Source organism: Petromyzon marinus, chromosome 13 (genome assembly GCF_048934315.1).
Source record: "Petromyzon marinus isolate PM22_M1 ecotype Great Lakes invasive population chromosome 13, UKy_Petmar_22M1.pri1.0, whole genome shotgun sequence".
Classification (NCBI taxonomy): domain Eukaryota; kingdom Metazoa; phylum Chordata; class Hyperoartia; order Petromyzontiformes; family Petromyzontidae; genus Petromyzon; species Petromyzon marinus.
The window spans coordinates 277,793-304,364 of NC_133679.1; the positions used below are offsets into that span (position 1 = coordinate 277,793).

Sequence of the window (26,572 nt, forward strand, 5' to 3'; positions counted from 1 at the left end):
CTCTTTGGTTCTATTGGGTAAAGTCACGTAGGTACGTGACTTTACCCAATAGAACCAAAGAGTAATTATATTTCAGTTTCGGACATTACGAGGCAGCGGTACGAGACCACCGAATCAAGTGGCACTGCATAAACCATGGTGGTCACTCCCCTGTAACGTCTCGACGCCCTGTGTTAGGTGCGGCCGTGCCAGCATGGCTGCTCACGCGAGGCGCTCTTCGTGCAGGCGCGCGAGGAACAGCCCCAGTGCTAGGCCGCAGTGGAAGAGCAGCACGGGCGTCTCGTCGGCCCCGGGCGCCCCCGGCAGGGCCCTGATGAGCACCTCCAGTGCCCGAGCCACGCCGTCCTTGAGACTCATGGCCAGCGCGGGCACCAGCAGCGACAGGGCCAGTGCAGCGCAGCTGCGCGCCAGGGCGCTGCACGTGTTCTCCCGAGACTGGGTCCTCTAGGGTAGGTGGGGTGCACATAAGTGGGAGCACCATGACCATCCAGCACTGCACTACTCTGCCATATTGGTGCTTTTCTCTTTGTTTTGTTGCTGCTGTGCTCACACACCACGGATCTCCCTGGTTGGATATCGCTCGTGTGAGTCACGAACCCATGACGGGTCACAGGGATCCCCATTTCACAGGCACAATGTGAGAATGGCAGGCGAGGCCGTGTGCCCTGGTGGACACTGCTCACGAGAGATACCTGGTGGAACCAGTTGTAGGTGCGGCCCTTGGGGAGGTAGCCTCCATCTACCACGCTCAGCAGGGTCTCCAGGACCATCTCCAGCCAGGTTTGTGTCGGCAGAATGTCGGCGCCGATCTGTGATCATGGCACACCCCTCAGTCGCCTGGCCACCTCGAGCATCAAGTGGCATATTTTGCGTAGCCATGACATATGGATCACAAGCAAGGATACTGACAAATGAAAAGAAACCCGAAAGTGCACATACAAGAAAGCATGGAGAGATTTTCATTCTCAGAATTACATCAAGAGATATAAAAAGGAATGCATGACCAGGGAACAAACAAAAATCAGAGACAACACTTTCACCATTAAAAAAATAGCCTCTTGGTGACCCTAACAGGCCCTGCGGCCAACAAAAAACAGCTCCATTCTGGCACTCTTTGTTTTCTTTTACTAAAGGAAATATACACATACAAAGCGGGAATGGCAGTCAAATAGAGAATGCATCTGAAAGGACAACCACCACTGTGGCAATGGAGGTGTTGTGCCGCATGTGTTAATGTGTTCCACCTGCGTGCTGTCCTCGGGCCTGCTGGGCAGGCTGTTCTCGTGCTTGACGACGGTGGCAGCGAGAGAGGCGAGTGCTAAGATAGTGTTGGCCTGCACAACAGGGCTCTCCCTGCCACAAAGACAAAGATTCCCCATATAGCATTAACAGACTCTTGAGGCAAGTGTTGTTAGTGAGCACCTATGAAGGTGGGAACGGTATACAAGGGGGAGGGTGGCCAGCACCACGCCTGGCCGCCTTTGTCTCCCCAGAGGTGATGTTTACACATCACAGTAGGTACCTAATTTCAGCCTGAGTCGACCTAAGGGAGGCTGAGGACTGGTTCAGATATTCGTCGTTGGTGTTGGTAGTGAGTGGGAATCGAACTCGGATTGCCAGGTCCATTGTGCAGCACGCTAACTGCTAAGCTGCCTCAAGTCCAGCACCGTTCACAGGGGAAGGTGAGGCCAGCACATTAGTGGCGATGTCTTAATGCAAATAAACGAAATTAAAGCAAACACCAGAGAGTACACATTTCATTCGGTAATTGGCTGTGGATTTCCAAAAATAAAGGAAATAAACCATTAAAAAAGAGCATTAAACAAAAAAAGTGTTCAAGAAGTATTGCTTCTTCAGCAATAAAGATTAATTTTATCTTTAACGCATAGGTTTTCACAGCCAATGTTACGATGAATTATTTTTTTTTAGTTAGGGCACATAATGAATGATCTGACCAAAATTATGTCGTGAGACCCTCTACTACCCAACAGACCAAACAAGGTAATTTGTCGCGAGAACGAGAATTTAATACGCCAATAATTATTGTTTCATCCACCGGTGAGTTATTGAACAGTATCTAATCGGCCAAATCATTCCGAGGCTTAACCAATAAGTCTGTTATGAATTGGTGAAGAGAGAGATGTGTGGAGCATGGGAAAGGAGGACTCACTTGGCTGCGGACTTCAGCACTTCTGTAAGCGTGTCACGTGCCCTGAGGAGCACAGAGGAAACAGAATTCATACCAAATCGTCCAGCGGTGGCTTTTAAGCAGCACACAATCACATACATCTTCATGCACACCGATTACCAACTCCTCCAATCCAAATAAAGATTCTTATTCTGACATGTAAAACAGCCCGAGGTCCATATTATACTTAAAATGCGTTTGCTGACACCACACCATTGGAAGTTCATCTCAGTTCTTGTCACAGCCCCCATGATTGAGATTTTACATCGAATAAAGCTGTCTCCTAGTTACCAAAGCGTGCACAGCAGTACATCCACAGTGTTGCCACCGCGCATAAAGTCACACATGGAAAAGATGTAGTATCCACACACAGGCAGTCACACGCAACCACAAGATGCACAGGCAGGTACCGCACACAGACACGCGTCCCGTGGGAAAACATAAGGATGCACTAGTCAATGAGGAATATTTTAACTTGTGTTGAAATATTGTTGGAATTCTGCCTACTTTCCCATGGTCTTTTCACCTCTCAATTTATAAACATGTTCACCCTCATCTGTTACAACTTTGAATGTGCTTGTTTATTGCTGGCCACTTAGCATATTAGGTCTTTAGGCCTGTGGTCTGCAACTGTTCAAATACAAATAAAACATGACAGTGCACAACCAAGAGAGCTTCGTTTATTATATGTTGCAGTCTAGATTTACTCCCCGTATTCCTCCTAACCGGTTCTGAATAACAGAGGGATTTTCAGTGTCAACTAAAGGGAATGAGCATACGAATGACTGAGTAGGCTAGGGTGGTGTGTGAAAATGTAAATGTGCCGACAAGAAGACCGGCCGCACCAGATCCAAGCCAGGAACTGCCGATACTGAAGTTCCTGTGGGTCCTCCTTTCCCTGCCTCTGCTGAATTTCCAGCTCCCCGAGTCGTCCCTTCAACAGCACGAGCCACACCACATCACACCACAAACTCACAGGTCTGACACAGCTCCGCACACATTGGTGGCAAGGAACGTTCACTCTGAAATGTACTGCATTCAAACTAGATTCGAATGATGTATTGCATTATTATATGCTGTCACGGTGGTTTGTGGGCAATCACAAAAATAATAGCGAAGTGTTGTGGGGACGTGTAGTAGTATGGTGGTGGTTGTACACAATGCGTATCAGACGACACAGTCTAAACTAAAATTATTTTCATTTACCAGGTAAATCTCACTGAGCTATTCGCTTTTTTTCAGAGGCGACCTGGTTTATATCATATGTAAGCATTTATAGTAGCAGTCAAATATTGTACATGCATGTTGTTTATAAATGTGGAGGGCAAAACTGTAGGACCCGGATAAAAATCCACACAGCCACAGGGAGAGAGAACACGCAAACTACAAATATACAACAGGCATCGTGAGAGTCCGGGATCGAACCCACGACCTTCTGTGTACCAAGCAAGGGAGATAACAACTCGCCACTGAGTCCTCAACACGAGCAGGTAGGTGCTGCTGGTGCTGCTGGTGCTGCTGGTGCTGCTGTGCTGCGAGGCTGGTCCTGAGACCGGGCGCTCACCTGCAGCACCGCGTGGTACGTTCGCTCCACAAAGCCCTGCCAGCCGAGGGGCAGCAGCACGCTGCGGTGCCACTCGGACGGCTGTACTGGGACCTGCAGCAGAGACGGTTACACTTAGGGCCACAGTCTTAGTCAAAGGCTCGGCTCTGGTTTGGTCTCTAACACGCCTCAGCTCACACTTGAGCTTGCTTGTAAAAAATGCACAAGCAGCTCAGCCACAGCTCAGGTCAGGTTCAGATCGTGTAAGTCCTGAACACGGCTGAGACCTTAGGACCTCAGCCTGCTGCCCACAGCAATACAAGGATATTTACAGGCACATACAATAATTCTGCTCGCTAACAGCACTTGCCCCAAGTTTGTTAAATGTTATATCGGTGGTATTTGTCATTGTACTTAACGCGTAGGTTTTCTCGGCCAATAGTTATCATGTGTATGAGCGTTTAAAGCACCCATTATTATAAATGTTATTTCAGCTTAATAAACCGGAAAGTTTAAGAACAAATCTTACAATCATATTTATCATATATATACTTTATTCTTTAACTTACCAGGGGGCTGAAACAATAATTGGCGCATTAAATGCGTATACGCGTGACAATTCGTTGACTAGGTCAGGTGGTGCAGGGTCATGCGACAGAAATTCTGCCAGATCATTGGAGTCTAACCCAAAATCACGTACGAATCAATTAAATAATAATAGCACACAAATTGCACATTTGGTTACATTATATTTCTGTGTTGTCTTATTCGTGTGTATATATATAGCAAAAACACTCCAAACGTCAGTAATGAAATTGTTAAAAGTATCAAAATAATTGCGGAATTGTTGCACCACTGATTTTTCAATTGCTCTACCTCGTGTTAAAACGTGATCATTTTATTCAAGAGAAGAAAAAAAAATCGAAGGAAACTAACGAGAGCATCACACACGGCACTGCAAGATGAAAAGGTTGGAATTGATGGCTTTAATCACGCTCCATTGTTAATGACGCGTGTGACACAGCACTGACGGTGCTCACCCTGACAGTATGTGTCGGTCACCCAGCAGCACCCTCACAAGGACCTCGCAGAGAGAGCGTGAACCCAAATAAAATCCATTCCCAATTAATTGCCTCAAGTGACCTAATCACTTGCAATGACTGGATGCATGCATTGCTAAGCCTAAACAGGTTATTCACTTCATCAACCGTGATGTACACTGTGTTGAGTATAACCAGACAAATAAGTTATTTTAGAGAAGCAGGTGCTCATGAGTTAACAGGTGTTATAGGCTGCTTTGGCGTTATGGTGTGGACTGCAGAGGGCAGTGCAGCAATATTCATTGTTGTACTATACTATGCTCCAACATCTATTCTCCCCTCCTTCACCAACCAGTACTGACCACCATAGCGAAGAATCTCCAAACAGCCCCCCACGACCCGGGGAGGCCGTCGTCAAGATGAATGTAGATTGATGAAAGTGTTGTAGGCGTTTTGCACAGTGTGGGTGTGCTCTCCTGATGAGTCCTAATGAGGATGAAACCGGTCTGCAGTTGTGTCTTTCACTGCTGCCTGCTTGGATGGCCACATTCTAAACTCTTTGGATTGGTGGTCTAAATGATAAAATTGCCACATTCAGTTTTTTTTGCGCTGGTGCTCTGGATAAGGCTGAAAGGTTATGTAGATGCAATGCACATCTTTGTGAGTGTCAGGGTGCTCCTCGTGCACTCACGGCACCTCTTGTATGAGCGCCGACAGCATTTGCTGGAAACTGCGGCCACGGCTCACAAGGAAGCGGGCTACAGGGCGGCCCTCCTTATCCACTTGCATGGGCAGGTCATAGCTCAGCAGCAACCCAGCTGAGAGGAGCACACACACGGAGACATAGGATCTCTATAGCCCTTTCAACTGCAGTGGCATGTGGTGTTAGCAAGCACTTGCTAAAATGTCAATGGCCAGATGAAGATTCCCTGAAATGGAACATGCACAAAGCTAACATCCCCGACTCAAATTTCGAGCACCTGGGAGCTGACAGTAGCACATGGCACCGCGATCTTTAAAGTGGGCGCACGAGGTTTATAAAAGAACCGCGTTGCGCAGTTGGGAAATCAGCGTTCAGCTCAATTATTAAAGCCAGGCGACTCTGCACACCCAATGTGGCCAGCACTGTTGCTTCCACGTTGGTCTGTGGAACCACGTGGAGACCCAGCACCAACAGCTAATGATCGCCGCTGTCACCCTCGAACTCAAAGGAACAAGGGAGAGAGAGAATAAAACCCAATTTGATACAAGAGAACTGCTGTGGCTAGAACCCCACCTCACTGCATTGTCTCCTTAAACGCCAATGTTCACACGCAAAATCAGGGCCGAGTCAGGATAGGTGTGGCCTAAACTAGGTTAAGTTCACAACTACTGGCGAACCCTGTGTGAGCGAGCCTCACCAGCCAGGCCCGGCCTCAGCCCTGGCTGCTTGTTCTTCTCATAGCTCCTGAGCATGAACGCCGGCACGGCGGCGCCGGGCTTGCCGTGCGCTAAGCGGCTGGCGGCGCCACGCATGGCGGCGTGCTGCACCCCGCGCGGCATCACGCTCAGCTCGTGCTCCACCAGCGCCTTCAGCAACTCCCCCGCATCTTGGGGGACAGGGACACACACTGGGCAGATACTCGCACTGACTCTGTGCGTACGCTGGGTCTCCCGAGATCATCTGGGGGCCCTGGCAGGAGGCCGTGGCTGCTGGAGTGAAGGGCAAATTCTGGAGAGTCGGGTAAAATGATGAGAGAGGACAGGTAGGCAAAGGCGATTGCATATAAGATCTTGAATATATTGTGAGGACGATCTTGTAAATGACGCGGGACTGGATTGAGAGCCAGTGGAGGGGATGTGAGGACTGTGGTGATGTGATAACATGAGATTAAAAGTGTGCAAATAAGAATGGTGAATGCTTATAATTACAGTGAGCGATAAAGGGAGAAATACACGGAGCAGAGAACATACAGAAGTAGAATCATCATATTGACTGTTATGGAACCTAAGTGGAATGTAGCAGGCAGAGCACCGAAGGACTGCACTGAGATGGGAGAGGAGGGGGAGTAGTGGTACCTGTCAAGACCTGTGCAGGAATGAGTAGCAGCAGCTTGATGTAGGAGTCTCCAGGGACGGTCAGATCCACCTCCTGCTCCCCCTCCTCCTCGGCTGTCACTTGTCGCTCTGGCCTCACCTGTTGGCAAAGTCAAAGCAGGTATGGGGAGTTGTAAAACCCAGCACCGTTACACGCAATCAAACTTCAGTGCAGCGAAAATCACTCCATCTAATAGCTGGACCAATGGATGATCTCAATACATAAACGTAAGAGATTTGTCTGCTCTGTTAAATATCAAAGTTAATAACAAAATTGATTTAGTACATTTTGCCACTTTGTTTTTTTTTCTTCTATGAATCCTTGCAGTCACGAAAGCTTCAAATCTAGAATAAACTTGCCACTCTTATAGTGCAGGGCTCTCACAGAGGTGCTATGTTTCATAGGATTCAGAATATTTATTTATACTGGAGGAATCACAGTAGGGGTGGGTAAGAACGTTACAACAACAAACAGTAGAAAAACACGATAGTCTACCTGTAGGGGGTGATGTTACTATCTATAAACCCAATTAAGCATTTTGCAGGTAACTTTTCAGTATTGTGATTTTTGGTCTGATACAATATCCACTGGGTGTGTGTTTTAGCTGTGGGAGGAAACCAAATAACCCAAGGAAACCCATGCAGAACATGGGGAGAACGTACAAACTCCACTCAGAAAGGCACCCGAGTTAAGAAAGGAACCTAGGCCCTTCTTGCTGCGAGGCACAAGTCTTGTCACTTCGCCACAACCCTGCCACCCAAGTATGGTTGATGGTGGGAGTGGTAAAGTATTGTCCAGGCTGGACACGGTACCTGCTCAGGAAGGTGCAGCACTGTGTGCTGGGTGGGAGAGAAGGCGGCGAGGGCCCTGTACGCAGCCCCCGCCGTCACCGCATCCTGTAGCAATGCTCCCATTGGTCACCAATACTCAAGATGCAGCGCTAACGATATCAACTCAAAAAAGTACGAGTATGTTAAAGGCTACATTTAGAAACTGTTCAAATATGTCTGAAATTACCATGTCAAAATAGTTCGATATGCAACATACAAAGCCTCTACCCTGGTTTATCAAGCACTTACATGGAAATTTTAATATAACTATTTTAGTCATTAGTTGTATTTTGGAGTTCATGCACCAAAACGTTGTGTTCCTTTCAAGATAATCTGAATTCCTCCAATAACCGATTGCTCGAATTACAATGCCAAGCACTCAAGGTAGTGTGCTCTCACCTGGTCCTGGCTGTAGCTCCACAGAAGGTTCAGCACATCAGCCTGAAATCTCTGACACGGAGACAGGAGAACCTTCAGACAGTGCATGGCATGAAGTGTCTTCTATGCCCTCCACCAATCGCAGCTGGAAACCACGTCCGCATACTCTCTCTGATCCACTGTGGATCGTCACTTCAATCTTCACGTCCGTCCTAGATTCAGGTCAAGTTGTCATCCCGTTCCATTGAAGGAAGGTGCCATCGCCACTGGCTGTTCACAGCAAATGGTGTAAAATGTCACGCACTAATAGTGGGCGCTAGTCTTGCATCATACAAGTACGATTAATTTCCCATTATGTGGTACGGATTTTATCAACCCTTGGGGAACGATCATCTGAGTTAGCCCCTGACTGGTGATTCGAACTTGCAACTTGGCAATGAGAGTCGAGAATTCTAAGTACAGTGACACCCGAGCAGACATCCTAGCCTGGGGCAGTGCTGACATAAAGCAAGTTTCAAGATGAGCCCTAAATAGCCTAAGTTCAGTTTTACATCATGGGATCTCCATTGCCAGTACAAAAATATGGAAATAGGTTTTCCCCTTTTTTCTGGCAAATAAAACAGGTTTTAAGATGTTAAAACACCAAACTGAAACATTTTACAAGGAAAAATGTCTACATTAACCACAATACTTGTGGTCAGAATGCGTCCTCTGGTCTAACACCGTTTGAGACTAGGCTCAAAAGAAAGCTGTCTCTGATGTGGACCAATCAGTTTCAAAGACAATGTATATATTATCAGAGTTTGTTTTTGCATTCTGACCACAAGTATTGTGGTTAATGTAGACATGATTCCTTGTAAAAGGTTTCAGATTGGTGTTTTAACATCTTAACACCTGTTCTGTTGCCAGAAAAAAGGGGAAAACCTATTCTCAGTTTTACATGTTGTTAAATATTACACATAGCTCATTGCAGCCAATATTAAGATTCATAACAGATGTTTCGGTTCGGCCACATGATATGGCCATATTTATGTCGTGAAATCCTTCTCAACCCGACACAGCCAAACAATTTAAATCGTCACGCGATGCACAAGCATTGCACCAATTATTCTTGTTCAGCTCATTGGTAAGGTGAAGAATAATTCCCACAACCTCAACTCCTTCTCAGCAGGGTCTTGTCAAGGTTTCCAAGTAGGATGTTGTTATGTGTAATTCCAATTGTGTACTTTGTCAACATTGGTATGTTTGGCCAATACCAGTTACATCCTCGCAATGGCTTTTGGCTCGCCATCAAAAAAAGACGGTCACTGCATCGCACGCTTTCAGATGCGCTTCTGCAGCTGTCTGGAATGCTCTTGCTTCCGATATTAGGAAGCCACTGGAGCTATACACTTTTAGATTTAGATTTAAAACTCATTTTTTCAGAACTGCTTTTTATGTTTAGTTTGTTGTCCTTCCACCACACCTCCAAATATCATGGTTGGCTACTTACGGTGCAAAAGAAGTTCAACAAACATCCATTGTATGTTTTTAGCTTATAGGAGGAAGTCATGCCAACCAGAGGGTGAAGAACATTCGAACTCCACACACACTATCTCACTCCACACACTCACTCAAACTGCAGAGAACAGGGGGGAGAACACGTTCAAACTCCACACAGAAAGGTGCCCGAGTGGGGAATCGAAGACTGGCACTTGTTGCTGTGAGGGACGAGCGGTACCCCTGCACCACCTCGCCTGCCGCCAAAATGCTTTACAAAGGGTGTAGAGTTGGCCTGTGTGGCGTACCTCATACTCTGGCGTCTTGATAGCCAGGAAGGGCACCAGAGCAAACAGCTCGCTCAAGTTCTTCAGCACGAGCGGCCGACGGTCGGCCAGCAGCCGCGAAGAGAGCGCAGACCATGCGGAATGCACATCCACCACCTGCAAGACAGACATGATGGCAGCTGTATAGATTGCCTACACATGCGCCTACATCCACAAACACACACACATATATACCAAGCAACAGACACATCGCTACACACAGCTATATACAAATACAAAGATCCCCTGTATATCCCTCAGAATTTTGGGGCAAGTGCTGTTAGCGCGCACATATGAATGCCGGCACGGCACAAGTTTGTGTAAGTGACCAGCACCATGTCCGGCCGCCTTTGTCTCCCGAGTGGCAATGTTGACCCAATGCACCAAGTACTAATTTTGACGCCGAGTCGACCTCGGAGAGGCCGAGGACCGGTTCAGATAATCGTCACTGATGTTGGTGGCCATGAGCTGAAATCGAACTCAGATTGTCAAGTTGGTAATACTACTGCTCCCCATCTAAATACACAAACATACACCGATATATACCAATATATACAAAGACAAGGTATTGCATTTGTAGTGACACAACGCCGACTGCTGTCCAGCAACGTGGTGGACAGTGAGCGCAGACACCGTTGAGCATACACACGGTGTGAGTGCCTGCAGGGACGGAGGAACTGGGGCAAGGGTCATGGAAGACCTCACCGGGAAGCCCCTGGAACCCGCTAGTGGGTTCGAGAAGAGAGGCGTGGCCAGGGCGGAGCCAAGCCGCACCGAGTAGGATAAAAGCAGTGGAGAGCGAGAGCTCCGGGCTGCCGGTTCTGGGACTGGACTCGTCTCGTTGTCGCTGTTGTCTTCGCCGCCTTTGTCGCTGGCGCCTTCACTCGATAATTGCGCGGCTGGACAGTTGCTGGTTGTCTCGGTCGACGCCGTCAGTGTAACGCGGTTAGGGTTGTGTCTAGGCTGGGCTGTACGACATCGAGAAGGAACGAGCCTGTGAACCTGTGAACCTAAGCAGTGTTAATAAAGAAGGTGCCTCCTGCTACTACCTCGTCTCCGACTTGTGCTACACTACACATTTAACAAACGTCCTGTGGCCATTATCTCCCTCATGCTAATGTTTACCCACCACACCAAACACTAATTTAAGGCCAAGTCACCCTAGGGGAGGTCCAGGACCGGTTTGGATATACGCACATCACCGATATTGGCAGAGTGAGGTGGAATTGAACTTGGTTTGCAGCACAAGGAGCTATCCATTACACTTTGCTCTCCAAGCAATACCCACACACACAGCTACATAAATACATGCCTACATACGCAAATATAAACAAAGATATATATATACACCGAACAATACACACAAACAAGACACAAATACACATATCCATAAACACAATTTGACATATACACAAAAATATGAAGACTCTTTCCCCCCCCCGCCACCCCATACAGCCTTTGAGAGATTGTTGGGGCAAGTGCTATTAGCGAGTAGCGCCTATTAGTGCCGGCACAGCGCATCTGTAAGGAACACGGCTGCTGGGACAGCGGGCCCAGCCATGGCCCCGGGAGATTAGGAGAAGCGGCAGCAGCGGCGGCGTAACCTCGGCGTCACACAGGGCGTAGAGGCCCTGCACGGCCAGCGCCGCCGCAGACGCCTGCTCGTCGCTGCGGCACTCGTCCAGCAGGCGCGACACGGCCGCCACCATGTCCGCCCCGTGCTGGTAGGGCCTGCGGGGTGCACCATCACCGTTAGAGCTGGGGGATAGTCGCCGAGGTCGTGTTCCATGACCCGCTGTTCATCACAAAGCAGCGGCCAGCAATTAGATATGACGTTCCGCTTGGAACTACAGATCAGCAGTCAGCAATTAGATATGACGTTCCGCTTGGAACTATGCCAAAGCATCCAACAGGAGAACCCAGGGAATCAAAATAAACTCCAGCGAGTCAGAATTTTGACTTCCTGGATTGTCCCTGAAAATTCTCCACATACTGATATGTAAATAGGCATAAATGCACAGACAAAGCTGTTTCTAAGTATGGCAATTACATTTTTACTTAAAACTTTTGTGACTGCAGGAATTCATATTCTTTGGTTCTTGTTGGTAAAGTCACGTAGATAGAAAAAATAAAATAAAAAGAAAGTGACTAGAAAAATAAAAATAATACAAATAAAACATTGAAAATATACAAATGCTAAAAAAATATTAATGTAGACTGTAGCCTGGTTCTTAATCGGAGTGAGTGTACTGGCAGTCTATAATAGCTTGGTTATTAAGTTTGGTGAGTGTACTGGCAGTCTATAATGTACACTATAGCAATGGTTAAGCTGGGTGAGTGTACATGCAGTCTATAATGTAGACTTTAGCCTGGTTCTTAACCTCGGTGAGCATACTGACAGTCTATAATGTAGACTTTAGCCTGGTTTTTAAGCTTGGTGAGTGTACTGGCAGTCTATATTATAAACCTATTCTTGCTGAGTTTATAACCATCCTCACTTTCTGCCCCGCCTCCTCCCCCCCCCACTTCTCTCTCCCCCCCTACTGCCGAGGCCCACTATATAACCTCGTGCCACGGCAGATCTCTCGCCGACTTCAGCAGTTTGTTCTTGCTGTGGTTGTCTCACCTGATGACGATTGCTTGTGTTGCGATCGAAACGTCGTGATCTATTATTTTTCTACCTCCATGACTTTACCGAAAGAACCAAAGAGTATTAGTGTTTTGTTTTAGTAACTTTATTTTTATTATTTTTATATCTATGTGACTTTACCGAAAGAACCAAAGAATATGGCAATTAATATTAAATTGCATTATTATGCTTGTTTACTGAGGAAAACCTCACCAAATGTCAGGACTCTTTGTCAGGAGGGTCCTTCCAAATTTTCACAGGAGAGGACGATGTTGTTATTATTAAACATCATCTAAATTGAGTAATTTGCAGATACATTTTTATCATTGATATATTTGGCCAATACCAGATATGTTATGTGATTTGTTTAAGGTCTAAGAGGAAACCCAAGAACCCGGAGGGTACCTATGCAGAACACAAACATGGAAACTCCACACAGAAAGGCATCTGAGTATGGAATAGAACCCACGTATTTCTTGCTGTGAGGGCCAAGTGTTTTCCACTGCGCCACTCTGCCATCCAAAATGCATTTGGACACTCCACCCACCTGCTGCGACATATGTCGCGTACTGTGGCAGCTCTGGACAATACGCAGTCCCACAGTCCTTCACAGCCCAAGGTCCCAGCCTTCCCATCGAGGGCCGCCATTGCCTTCTGAAGCTCTGGGTACACACGATCCTGCACGCGCATCCCCACATAGACGCGCACAAGGACAAAGCAGCTTCTGTCTCGCTAAAGGGCACAGCACAGGCTAGAGAAGAGATGGGCTGATGTGGTACGAGAGGATGTGGAGTTGAGGGGACTTGTCGATGACTGGTACCAGCGGTGTTAAGATCATCCTCTGTGGAGGAGGCTCATGAAGGTCGCTACTGGGTAGTTGGAGGCAGTCACCCTCCAGCAACAATGGAGGGCAGAGGAGCGTCGCTCACAACAACGAGTGGAGCGCCGGGCGGCTAAATCACAGCAAGTTGGCATAGTAGGGGCACAGGTGATGCATCGGCTAGTCATCTCAGTCAGTTAACCCATGGCACCTGGGTCTGCCCCATGACCTCCTGCCAGTGGGTGTTCGACACTTCATGTGGCCTTAACGTGCCCATAGCCTAGCACAAGCGCCGTAGTGTCGTCACCGCCACTTAGTGGTGAATGGCGCTTGTTGCTGTTGTATGGGTGCACGTATGAATGTGTACCTGTGTTTGCCACAGCTTAGACAGCAAGCGGAGAGCAACTGGACGCATCAAGGGATAGGTGCCGAGGAGCCGCACAGTGCGCAGGACCTGGGCCACGCAAGCCTACAGCACACACAGCACAGCACACACAACATAGTAAACACACACACGCATGCATGCACAGCATGCACAGCACACATGCACAGGACACAGCATACACAGCGCACACGTACAGCACACCCAGCACACATAGTACAGACACAGCACATTATGCTATTGACAAACGTGTTGCGTTTTTGTGCAGCGATAGGTCGGTTTAAGATTGCAACAGAGGGCAGTGGTGAGAAAACAATTTAGTCCAGAGGTTCACAGACAAAAGGACAGAGATCTTTTATGTTCGGTACTCAATGCCACACAAGTACACGAGGTCACTTTGCAAGGGAATTGAGTGGAGCATGTGTGAGGAAGTGGTTTGACCTTGTGGGTGCCCAGTGTGGGCAGGCTGTACAGGAGGCTGTGGTATATCTCTGGTTCCAGTGGCTTGCCCAGCCTGTACATGAGCACAGGGATGAGGTACGGGGCCTGTGGCATGCAGAACACCCATCCACACGACACACACAGTGAAAACCTTGCAAGTTAGTATGATGACTATTATGCTTGTTAACGCAGGGAAGCCTCACTGACTGTCAAGACTCATTGAGCAATTGGCAAACAACTTTTCAGCGATGTTTGGACAATACCAGTTAAATTGTACAGGTTTTAGCTATGGCAGAGAACCAGAGGAAACCCATGTAGAACATGCAGAGAAGATACAAACTCCACACCGAAAGATGTTCTCATCAGGAATCAAACCCAGGCCCTTAATTATGTTAGGCATATTACCACTATGCCACCCTGCTGCCACGGTGACCCAAGCTGATATTAGAATATTGTTATCACATGGTTTACGCAACTGACTTAATTGAATCTTCATGACGAGTGTAACATGCATAACTATGCAACTCGACAACAAATGCGCCATCACCTGCGTGGGGTCAGCTCGGGCGAGTGAACTGCAGCCTACGAGAACCTCCTGCAGGTGCTCTTTGCCGCTGGTGGCCAGTAGAAAGGACACCAGCAAGGTCACGTGCAAGGGGACTCTGTCCTGTACTAGCAGGGATCCCCGCACTGCCTGCAGCCAGTGTCGCTCCGCCTGGCCGGCGTCGAGGGAGAAGCGCAGCACGGCCCTCCACACGGAGCGCACCACGGCGTACCAACCCGTGAGGGGGAAGTCCAGCTCGCACTCCTGCTGCATGGAGCACGCACCACCATTGACACATTCACTCTTGACAAATCAATTTTTATCATTGGTGCGTTCAGTATTCACGTCATTCTTATAGCAGGAGGCTATCGTCACAAAAGCACAACATTTCACATGTGTAGCCTGCAGTATTGCTGTATGAGGGCAACGTTTCTATGTGTAATCCCAATTGAGTAATTCGTAGGTAATTTTGGAACATTACACCAACACCCACTGTCATCACGGGATCTTTAACATCCACTATGAAGCAGACAGGGCGTAGTATTTTACGGTTATTTCATTCACTAGGACGGACTGCTGCATTCAAACCACAAATCTCTGGGACAAGCGGTGAACGTGCTACCACTGGGCCATGTAGCCACCCAAAATAAATCTTCTACCAAAAGAACATGTCTACCACCAGTAGGACGGGTCTGCAACCAGCAGGACGGGTCTGCCACCAGTAGATAACAAAGGCAAAGAACAGCGACCCCACCTGTGTGTACCCCGTGCGATCCTCCTGTAGCCGCTCTAGCTTGTCCAGCAGCTGAGCGGCACAAGCCTGGCAGTCGAGGCCCGTGCTGGCACGTGGGGCTGACGACGCAATGTGCAGGAGCGGCATGAGCAGCACCGTGGTGACAGGGCCGCACGCGTCTCCCCGGCACAGCACGCTCTCCACTGTGAGATCGGACATCACAGTCAGGGTCAGCGCATCACGTGCCCCGTGCAGTGGTGCGCGCACCTGGAAGTCCAGCGCTATCAGGGCAGTGAAACTGCTGCCGCGCTGCAAGGTGGCCAGTAGATAGCAACACAGCAGGTTGACTCGTGAGCCCAATTCTGCCAACCTTTCAGTGTTATTCCCTCATCTGTGTCATTGTATAAGTTTCGTCTCGATCATCCAAATTCATCCGTCTAGAAAAACACTCCCTATATAAAGGAAGTGGCCAAATATCTCAACATGTGATCCTGCAGAAAGAGACTCAATGAGGCGTTTATGGAAAAGAATAACTGACGTTATGAACAAGATGGCTTATCACACACTGGTGAGCGAGTAATAACAGACTCCACATCAGCGTTCAGTGTTCAGTGCCTTTAGAACACATGGCGTCTGTGGTGTCCGTGAGCTGTATCTAAAAAAGAAACAACTGCGCCCACAAGCGCCTGGCAAACACACGAGAATGCCAGCACTTTTCAATGGAAAAACAGTCCATTGTCAACAAGTTTCAATAAAACACAAACGAGATTCTGTCTTTTATAATAATGGGAAAGTATATATATATTTTTTAATCCAGAAAACAATAAAAACACAGGTTGCAAGCAACTTCTTAACTGCAATCGATCAACCGAGAAATTTATTGTTAAAAGCTTATTTAATTACACACGTAATTTCAGGCCTCCATTAGAGGCAATTAAGCGCACAGGCTGCAGACTACCGGCGCAAACGTTCATAATGAAGATTGCCAGACTTACCCAAGGACAGCATTGCCACCTCACTCTGGCTGGCGGGGGACAGCAGCAGGAGCAGACTAATGCCTGCCAGCACCTGCTGGTGTGGGAAACTCTGCAGACAGCAACAGCAGCCCAGAGGGGAGGGCATTTAGGCAGGGGCATCACAGCGTGGCATCACAGACAATGAGAATACCCACAAATCTTGACTTAAAACTTTCGTGACTGCAGGAATTAATATTCGATGGTTCTTTCGATAAAGTCACGTAGATAGAAAAAAATCATAATAAAATAATAAAAAATGCTTCTGATGCCGATTGCTTGTGCTGCGATCGAAACGTCGTGTTATTTTAATTATTTTTTATTCACTTTCTTTTTATTATTTTATTGTTATTATTTTTTCTATCTACGTGACTTTACCGAAAGAACCATAGAATATACCCACAAATCTCTTCACAAACACCAAATAAATCCCACATGTGAAAGTCAAAGATCCCATGAGAATGGCCTATTCTTATAGGGAGACAAGCAGGGATACAGATTACAAGGACAGATGTTTAAAGTTATTATGGAAAGAAAACGGCGCTTATTTACAAACTAAAATGCAGGCAAGCCAGCCAGTAAATGAGGATCTATGTTGCATGATAAAGCTATATAAGAACAAGTAAAAAAGCATTGTGTTGAGGACTGGTACAAGCCTCTGACAAGCCCTGTAGCACAAAAAAATCCAGCACACCCACTTCCCTTGAGCCCCCTCCTCCCCCTAATATCACTCAGTGCCTTCCCTCTGCGACTCAAGGTGCCCTTGCTCACACATCTTCTGAAGCACGTTGCATGGTAATCTTATTGGAGGTGGGCACTGTGCCTCTATCTGCCTGGTTGGTGGCATACAAGTGCAAGTCCATGAAATTCCTTCAAGTGCAGTATCAATGATTTAATATGTATGTACTTTCACGGGAAGCTAATGCAAATTCCCAGTGCAGTATCAATGATTTAATATTTATGTACTTTCACGGGAAGCTAATGCAAATTCCCAGAACTGGTCAGAGAAATAGTTACAAATCACAAGGCTGCAGGTTCAATTCTCAAGTTGTGGGTCAACTCCAATTCAGTAGTGGTTATGCTACAGACTAGGGCTGAACGATTTGGGGAAAATATCTAATTGCGTTTTTTCTGACAGATATTGCGATTTAATTTGCTATAAAAAAATGTTTAAGTAAAGCTTCAGTTCAATATTCACTGTGTAACAGATTTAAAACATGTGATGGCGCATTACCACATGATACCATCAAAATATTAACTGCTCTATATATTTTAATGCAAGAATTGCTTCCAACATGTATTTATTTTTAAAAATGTAATTGAAATAGAACAAGCAATCATAGAACAATTGTTAAGTTAAATAAATAAAGTTATAATAATACAAAAAACAATTCCAATAAGAAAGTAATAGGACTTTTCAAATTGCAAAAAATCGCAGTCTTTGCGATTTGCTAATCGCATTGTTTCAAATTAAGATTTCGATTTGAAATGGATTAATCGTTCAGCCCTACTACAGACATGCTAGTCGCCACCAAAGAAATGCAGAATTTACACCACTGGCTCAGGATGGACAACAGACATCGGCACCACCCAATGCTCAGTTGAGCACACAACAGATTTAACAGTGACTGTTGTACCTCTAAAGGCAAGCACACGCCAGCCCACCCACATACTCGGGCATGGGCACTGGCACTACTCACGACACTCATCACGCTTCCCAATTCCGCTTGTGGATGATGGCATTATCAGCACGAGGCAGCCAAAGGCAGCGGATTTACGTGGATATCAGGAGCACTCGCTCGCAAGCAATTACACAAGACGCACCACGCTTGCTTCACGTAAAAACTAAATGTAATTAAAATGCTGTTCAAAATGCTGTACTTTTATGAAACCGGTCAAGAGACGCAAACGGAGATTGTGCTGCAATGTCACAACCGTGGACGCAGCAGCAGCAGCAACCGCAGGCATCTGCTGTCCTACACAACACTGCAAGTTACCTCAGGGACTGTGGCCTGGATGGCTTGCAGCAGTGACACGACGGTCTGGCAGTCCCCTGTGATGCGCAGGACCAACTCGGCAAGGCACAGTAACTGCAGGGCCATCTGTGGGAGCTGGGACTGCCAGAGCTCGGGTTGCTTTAGCATGGCCCTGGCCAGAAACTCCATGATCAGCTGGCATTCACAGAGACGTGCTGGGTCCCATGCCTAGCACACACACACATATGCGGTCAAAGCCGTAAAGTGGCATGAGATATGAATGCGGAATGATGCTGCTCAGGTAAAAAAATACATTAGATTTATATTCAAATATTTAATGCACAGGATTGTCATAAAATGCATTTGTCATATAAAATGGTGTTGTGTCTACTCTACAGCCACGTGAAGTAGAATGGTCAATAAAGAGAAATACCACCAAAATAGTGTGTACCATGCTGGACACATGCTTGGGCCGTGTGTCGGTATCCTTGACATTCAAGTAGGAGCATTACCTTAACATGTAGGTTTCAGCAGCCAATGCTCCGATTCATAATTGACTGTTGGGTTAGGCCACAGAACTGTGGCCAAATTTGTATAGTTAAGACCCTCGACCACCTGACATAACCAAACAATTAAAATTGTCACGTGTTCAAGCTCAGGAGTAAAGTGACTTGAAAGGATTTTGGATTCTCATGAAGAAGTTTGATGTAATTTCAAGCAAAACGTAATACCTATTGTTCAACTAGTAAAAAATGTTCTTCAACTTTACGAAGAGCTGAAATAATTATTTGTGCATCAAATGCATGTAAACAGGGCAACTTAATTTGTTTGGCTATTTTGGGTGGTGGAGTGTCTTAATGACACAAATTTGGCCAGATTATTACGTGGCCAAACCCTAAATTAAATTACAAGTCTGAGCATTGTTAACAAGAGTGGAACCCCAAGGCTGACGGTTGCTACAATCTTTGCATCCTATGGTACGACTGTTGTAGACAGTTTATGAAAGGGGAGTGATCGAGAGGGAACTAAGGAAACCACACTATCCTCGACAAATTTACAACCGACCCCTCTGCTGTTGTTGAAACTTATAGCTGGTTGGTACAGAGGCCATTCAATCTCAAACAGTGTCCACATCAAAAGCTCTGAAACTATCTGCAGTTCCTGCAGTTCCTGCACCTCCATTCACACAGTCAGAGCTCCTGTACCCCGGCTCTCGTATGTTCTGACTCGCCCCTACTGGACATCTGTGAAAAAGAGCTTTATAACCCATCGGATTCCTCCAGTATAAATACATATTCGGATTCTGATCCGTGGTGTATATTGGGTACACTTGATGCATATGGACCAACAGAGTTGTATTCTGAGAGGTGAAACAACGTCTTTGTTCTTAGAATAATAATGGTTTATTTTTTATCACAACAGGGTGTTTCAGAGCAGCTGTCCCTGTGTAGCAATTGAACCAGCACTGGCCTGCAAGTGTGTATTAGTCTGTCAGGAGGGGGCAATGATTACTATATGTAATCCCAATTGTGTAATTTGTGGATATTATTTTGTAACTTGGTAAATTTAGACCATGACCCCAGCACACAATGGCCTACGAGTTTTAAATGATGTGAGGGGATCTTTACCATCCACTGTGAAGCAGACCACATATTTTTAAGGTTAGTCCACACCACAGTAGTATTAACCTGGGCGGCCAGCCAAGGTCAAACCAAGACCCTCTGCAACAAGCGGAGAATGTGCTTCCGCTGGGCCGCATCACAAAAGTTATATTCTGATAGGTGAAACACCATCTCTCCTATAACATAAGTCAATTTTACAAGCGAGTACATTGAAAATTTAACAAATTAACAAGCATTTGTTTTTGGGTTGCACTACCTAAAAGGCACAATAACCAATCACTTGTGCCACGCAAGCAGTAGCCGTCCCTTAATGAGCAGGTGAACAGGTGAAAGGCAGAGTCGCTGCAGACCTGCAGGTGTGGCACAAGGTTGTGCAGGAGCAGGAGCGCGTGCCGGTGCGTGGGCCTGCGCCGACCGCCGCCGATGCCTTCCGTCTGCAGCAAGGCCTGAAGCAGGCCCAGCCGCAGGGTGGCGTTGGCGTGGCCCTCGTCCGGCTCGCAAAGTACGAACCGCACGAACGGCTCCAGCGCGGCCACCACAAAGCCAGTGAGGCTGCAACGTAGCGGAGTTACTCTCGTCATGCGGCACAGCAAAGGACAGCCAGGCCACAGGACAGCAGGCCAACTACCTTCCCCCTGCAATCTCAGTGACCTGGCTCTCTGAGAGTAAAGTGAACCAAGGAAGAAAAACATGAAAAGCTCATCTCTGTTGGTGGTCTTGAGTCAGCAGAGGATATTTGACATTCCCATGGTAGGGACCAATCTCTCCTCAGGACAACCGCTATTGTCTTCCCACTAAATGGCAGTAAATTTATCGATTCTGAAGAGATGACGGGCTTAGTCAAACCCCGACTGGGATATGAACTCTCAACCTTTTGATTGTGAGTCATGCGCACTCTAACCATTTCTACCATCTGGCGGAACTAAAATATATATATAAATACTATATATATGCACACATCCTGACACACATACAAACAGGAGTAATAAGAGACAAAAAATGTACAATTTTACAAAACTCTATTGAAATAGAAAAACATTGAGTTGCTCTCTATTGATTTATTGACATTTCGTAACCTCTAAACATCAGTTTTATATCTGGATAAATCAGTGACATTCTACTCATGGCTGTGTGTGCAGTTGGCCGTGGGTGCGTGTGTGGGATGGGTGCCAAGTTAATACCTCTCCTCTTGTGTGCAAAGCATGGTGGAGATGTTTTGGAGGAGGACAGGCCAGCTGTCAGGCCGGTTCGTGAGTACACTAATGTAGGGGTGGGGTCGGCTCCTACGAGACATCACACACATGCTCATTGCAACAGTGGTTCTCAACATATATGGTATGGTGGCCCCCAATTGAAACCACGTGTCCCAGCGCCCCTTCCCCACTGCCCTATGCACATGTGTGTTACTGCCTACATGCGTCGCGGCATGTCCATTGCGCGTGACGTCAGCGTGGCCTTACCAAAAAAGCAATTCTGGGCTAAAGCATTGTTACCAAGAGCAGTCCACTCTGAAGAGTGGAACACCAAGGCAGACGCTTGCTACAATCTTTGCACACTGAGGTACAACTATTGTAGAGAGTTGTGGAAAGGGAAGTCATCGAGAAATAACTAAGAAACCACACTATCCTTGATGCATTTACAACCCTGAGTCCTCTGCTGTTGTTGAAACTTACAGCTGATCGGCATGGCATCCAATCAACCTCAAAAGGTCTGATACTCTCTGCAGTCCATGCAGGCCGTGCACCTCCTTTACACTGTGGGAGCTCCCGTACTCTGGCTACACCATGATCCTTGGTGCATTTTGGGTATGCTCAATGCATATAGGCCTTCCACATAATATGAACCTCACCCAATAACCGATTGTAAATCATGGTATTAATAGTGGCAGCTTGCGCAGAACCAAACCCCGCCAGCGCTCACCTGATGGTGAAGGGGCTCTTGAAGTGAGTGCAGCCTGGATCCTTGGCCAGGAGTTGCCGCACAGGCAGCAGCAGCAACTCCCCAAGGCTGCTCACCACCCCGTGCAGATGCCTGCCAACACAACACGGCCACGCCACAAGGGTGTTCAATGTACAGCATTGATTGTCGGATTGATTGATGATCCAGCACTCACTGATTCACTCCAGTTGCTCGCTCACCGGCAGTTGATTTTTTATCGCTATGACTGTGGTTACTGTTCTTGTGAACTTCACTCGTTGATTCCTCCACCCGTGTTGAGGACTCGGTCAACCGGACTGACTGTTGCTTCTCACCCACACTCCATTCAACCACCACACTGCTGCTCACAACACTTCTCTTTCTGCTTCTTCTCTTGCACTGACCCACTTTAGAATTCCCTACAAATGTCTCTTTTCAAAAGCTAATATAACCTTTCTCAATTCAAGACAAGTGTTAACTCTTATCCTCGTGTGTTTACACATTCGTTCGTCACACGATAACTGCTTAATGTTTCTGGAATTTAATTGCAACTGTACAATGATCAGTCTAAAAATCCTCAATAATAATAATAAGCATATTAATAACAAAAATAATTATGCTTCGTAGTTCACATGTAATAAAGCAATCCCCAGGTTAGTGCCACCAGATGACAGCTGTGTTGGCGGTGCCAGGCACTCACGAGGCGGAGGGCACCATGTTTAGGAAGGTGTTGAGGACGTAGGTCGGGTCTGCGACGCCGCTGCGTGCCAGGGCCACCAGGGCCTGGCAGCAGCAGCTGCGTACCAACACGTCACCCCCGCAGGCCCTCTCCCACAGAAGCTGCAGGGCCGGGTTCTGGCACAGAGCATTCAGCACGTGCACCGCCAATCACGACAAGACAACAAGTAGCCTTGGGTGCAGCGGCAAACAAATTCAAAGTGCGATATATCCTGGTGGCTCACAGCACTGCGCCCACTCCACTGAGATTAATCTTGCATTCGAATTTGGGTCTCAGCCACTCATCATTAAAACCGTGTTTTCAAGTATTCATGGTCTCAAAACAGTCAACAATGACTGCACATAAAAAATATATAAATTTATTTTGCTTAACTTAGCATAATCCAGCTAATGGCTTGAATCTGTTTTTATCACGTGACAAAGACAACAGGGCAAGTGTGGTGGTCCACCTAGTGTCTTATAAGCAGGTGAAGGGACCTCAGAAGCAGTTCTGTGATGTCATCTTCCAAAGACTGTTCTCATACCATTTAGTTGTGCACTGCTTCATGCGAGATATCCAAATGTAAATGCATTCTTCTAATGAGCATGATGCCGAAAGCACAAATGAAATGTGAAAAATACAAGAGGATGAAGAAGCATATCGGTATTTTCAGAAATACTTTATATGTTCAGTACCGTATTCGTGTGGTGCATGCCTACAATCAAGTGCACTGATAGCGAGGCTACACCTGTAGTAACATTAAAAAGGATGTGAAAATATTTATATGATGTTCATATGCTGTGGATTAAGTCCAAGGGAACCCAGCTGCCAGCTTCAATCTCACTGCACAAAGCACCGTTCATAAAATAATGAATGCCTGGCCTTCCTGGAGACCCAAACGCACTCAGCAGCACACTTACAGTGAGGGCAGGCTTAATGAGATACGCGTGCAAGGTATGCAGCCTACAGACCCAAGTTCGAGACATGCCAATCATACCTCATGCGATGTCTTGTCAATCACGCCAGTGCCCTTCACTTCTTTAAGCACCTCAGCCACCAGCTTATCCACTGCCTACAATTATGGAAACAGGGAACATAAGGTCAAACACTTTTAAACAAAATACACGTTGCACATTCAATGAATAGCATTGTTAAAGCTTTTTCAAATGTCTGCATGTGAAATTTATAAATGTCGAATATTTTTTTAAAAACATGACAAATTGACAAAAACTGCTTCAAAGTGAGAAAAACCCCACCTAGCATCGGTCTCATTCAGATGCATGAATATTTGCATTGAAAATCAATAGATTAGCAAGAATCTTGCAAAGAACTATATTTTAATCGTCAAGTTAATTTGCCAAATAAGAATTAAAACAGAACCTATATTTATTACATTTAGTCATTATCCATTACTCTTTGTGACCGAGTTGTCATACAAAGGTCCTCAATAAATATTCGATTAAAGACCTGCCCGTGGCTTCAGACGAAGGCATTCATGCATGCGGGACTGCAAATTCCATGCAGTGCAAATGTTGGTATGCAGAGGCAGCGGCGCATACCTGTGTCTGTACGATCACGTTTTGGAAATCCAGGCGCTTCTTCAGCTCCTCCATCTTTGCGAGTGGAAGTGCGGCCACTCACCTTGGGCATGTAAGAAACGTGAAACCCATTAAACGAGATGCATCGATCATCTCAGCGTAAGGCCGGTTCCACACTATGACAAGGACCAGGATTGATTATAGTCTGTTATGACAATATGTTCAGCAGCTAAATGCCAATTCGAGGTCTGCCAGCCACGACGAGAAGGCTTCAGGTGAGTTGGCGAGGTTTTGCTGTTCCTCCTCCATTGAAGGAGCGCAGACTTAAGTGGTTTACTGTATTTGGGTTCAAATGCCATCATCTCTCTACTGTGGGTCTTTTTTTGAAATTTCCTTTCATGAAGATGTGCATATCGCCCTATTATGATGCGATTGACGGCTACACCGGTGTCATTGACTAAACGCAAAGAGCTAGAAGGTGCGATGTTTTGCTCTAGAATGGGGTGTTTATTCTGGACGTCTTCCGGATCTGGGTGAGATTCTTGATGGAAATATATAGCACAGGTCACAAGGCCATTGTGTGAGAACTTAACCTGAATATACCCCATTGCCTCTTATTACAAACGTTGAATTGTGGCGCTCGAGTGTTGTTGGTGAGGGAGTGTTCCAGAAGTCAGCATATTCAACTCTTCAGCTCTCCTCCTAGCGGCAATGGGAGTCGCGGTACCGAGTGGACTCGAGAGTCCGTGGCTGGCAGCGGTGCCCGTGGGGCCGCGTCAAGACAAACACCGCGGACAGTGACACTGGCAAGCTCTGGTTACGGGGGGTGACCGAGCCGCATCGCTTTTATCTACAAATAACACCTTGCCAATATTAACTATGTTACCCTATTTGTATTTTTTATTTATTTTAAGATTGTATCTTATTGCTATTTTATATTCTATATTTATTCAATTTTATATACTTTAGCCCCTTGGTGTTAGTTAGACTTTGAACCCTTATTTTAGTAAGACTTGTTTACCACTTATTTAAGATTTTAGATTTCTATATGTTGAATGTATGCACCATCCTGCCAAAGTAAATTCCGTGTCTGTGTGAACGTTGATGGCGAATAAAACCCTTTCTGATTCTGTGCGAACTCCAAGGCGTCATCATGTGGATGCAGCCGCGTGAACCATGCGAGCCCACTGGTCGCTTGTTCCGAACCCCTTGCTTTGCTTCCCGCTGACAGATAATATTTGTGAGAGCGAATATCTGAAGCGGCTTCTAGGTCGACTCGGCCTTAAATGAGTCCCCGGTGCGGTGTATAAACATCAGCGCTGGCGACAAAGGCGGCCGGGTGCGGTGCTGCTCGCCACACCTCCCCCCCCTACTCCTATCGTGTGTCACGCCGGCTTTCATTGACGCTCAAATACCAGCACTCTCCCCGCGTCAGGGCGCAGGGCGACACGGCAGAGTTGGGTCCGTCGACCGCTCGGGCTGCCGCTGCCAGCGGCCCGCACGGGGCTTCACCTGAGCGCGCTGGCGCCGCTGCTGCTGCTGAGGTCACGTGGCGCCTTCTCGGCGGGGTAGGGGGTGAGGGGGGGCGCGCGCGCTCTTAAGGGGGGTGCGGGGGTGGAGTGCGGGGGGGTCCCTCGCGCGCGAGCCGCACTCCAGGGGGAGGGGCTGGGAGACGGCCACGCCCTCGGCCTCGCTTCCGCTTCCCCTCGTGCGGTGACGTCACGCGACCGCGGCGTGGACCGGGCAGCGCTCTGGCGCCTCGCGCGGGCAGCACGAGGATGGAGTTTGTTGGGCAGCACGAGGATGGAGTTTGTTGGGCAGCACGAGGACGGAGTTTGTTGGGCAGCACGAGGATGAAGTTTGTTTGGCAGCACAAGGATGGAGTTTGTTGGGCAGCACGAGGATGGAGTTTGTTGGGCAGCACGAGGATGGAGTTTGTTGGGCAGCACGAGGATGGAGTTTGTTGGGCAGCACGAGGATGGAGTTTGTTGGGCAGCACGAGGATGGAGTTTGTTGGGCAGCACGAGGATGGAGTTTGTTGGGCAGCACGAGGACGGAGTTTGTTGGGCAGCACGAGGATGAAGTTTGTTTGGCAGCACGAGGATGGAGTTTGTTGGGCAGCACGAGGATGGAGTTTGTTGGGCAGCACGAGGATGGAGTTTGTTGGGCAGCACGAGGATGGAGTTTGTTTGGCAGCACGAGGATGGAGTTTGTTGGGCAGCACGAGGATGGAGTTTGTTGGGCAGCACGAGGATGGAGTTTGTTGGGCAGCACGAGGATGGAGTTTGTTGGGCAGCACGAGGATGGAGTTTGTTGGGCAGCACGAGGATGGAGTTTGTTGGCAGTGCAGCAGAAATCTATGAAGCTCTTTTTCACAA

The 26,572-nt window shown here is 47.2% G+C and overlaps 1 protein-coding gene across 6 annotated transcripts in view; it reads right to left on the reverse strand.

Moving 5' to 3' along the window:
* FOCAD (focadhesin) overlaps positions 1-25,856 on the reverse strand; it is a 42,046-nt gene extending 16,190 nt beyond the window's left edge. For 2 of the 6 annotated variants that reach the window (XM_032953779.2, XM_076066745.1), the window contains exons 1-27: positions 25,707-25,856; positions 24,216-24,297; positions 23,654-23,728; positions 22,639-22,793; positions 21,942-22,052; positions 21,203-21,304; positions 20,372-20,573; positions 18,421-18,627; positions 16,406-16,496; positions 15,432-15,613; positions 14,681-14,944; positions 14,134-14,238; positions 13,678-13,779; positions 13,038-13,168; positions 11,466-11,592; positions 9,844-9,978; positions 8,078-8,128; positions 7,661-7,744; positions 6,830-6,947; positions 6,172-6,381; positions 5,468-5,589; positions 3,753-3,845; positions 3,034-3,122; positions 2,171-2,212; positions 1,245-1,353; positions 693-809; positions 206-444 (exon numbers count right to left, since the gene is read on the reverse strand). In XM_032953779.2, coding sequence (XP_032809670.2) covers positions 206-444; positions 693-809; positions 1,245-1,353; positions 2,171-2,212; positions 3,034-3,122; positions 3,753-3,845; positions 5,468-5,589; positions 6,172-6,381; positions 6,830-6,947; positions 7,661-7,744; positions 8,078-8,128; positions 9,844-9,978; positions 11,466-11,592; positions 13,038-13,168; positions 13,678-13,779; positions 14,134-14,238; positions 14,681-14,944; positions 15,432-15,613; positions 16,406-16,496; positions 18,421-18,627; positions 20,372-20,573; positions 21,203-21,304; positions 21,942-22,052; positions 22,639-22,793; positions 23,654-23,728; positions 24,216-24,269 — 3,317 coding nt within the window. In that variant the 5' untranslated portion in view covers positions 24,270-24,297; positions 25,707-25,856. Of the gene's footprint in view, positions 1-205; positions 445-692; positions 810-1,244; positions 1,354-2,170; positions 2,213-3,033; positions 3,123-3,752; positions 3,846-5,467; positions 5,590-6,171; positions 6,382-6,829; positions 6,948-7,660; positions 7,745-8,077; positions 8,129-9,843; positions 9,979-11,465; positions 11,593-13,037; positions 13,169-13,677; positions 13,780-14,133; positions 14,239-14,680; positions 14,945-15,431; positions 15,614-16,405; positions 16,497-18,420; positions 18,628-20,371; positions 20,574-21,202; positions 21,305-21,941; positions 22,053-22,638; positions 22,794-23,653; positions 23,729-24,215; positions 25,583-25,609 lie in introns of those variants that run through there. The other 4 variants (XM_032953782.2, XM_032953783.2, XM_032953781.2 and 1 more) reach the window with 4 other exon arrangements.
* Positions 25,857-26,572: the final 716 nt, after the last annotated feature.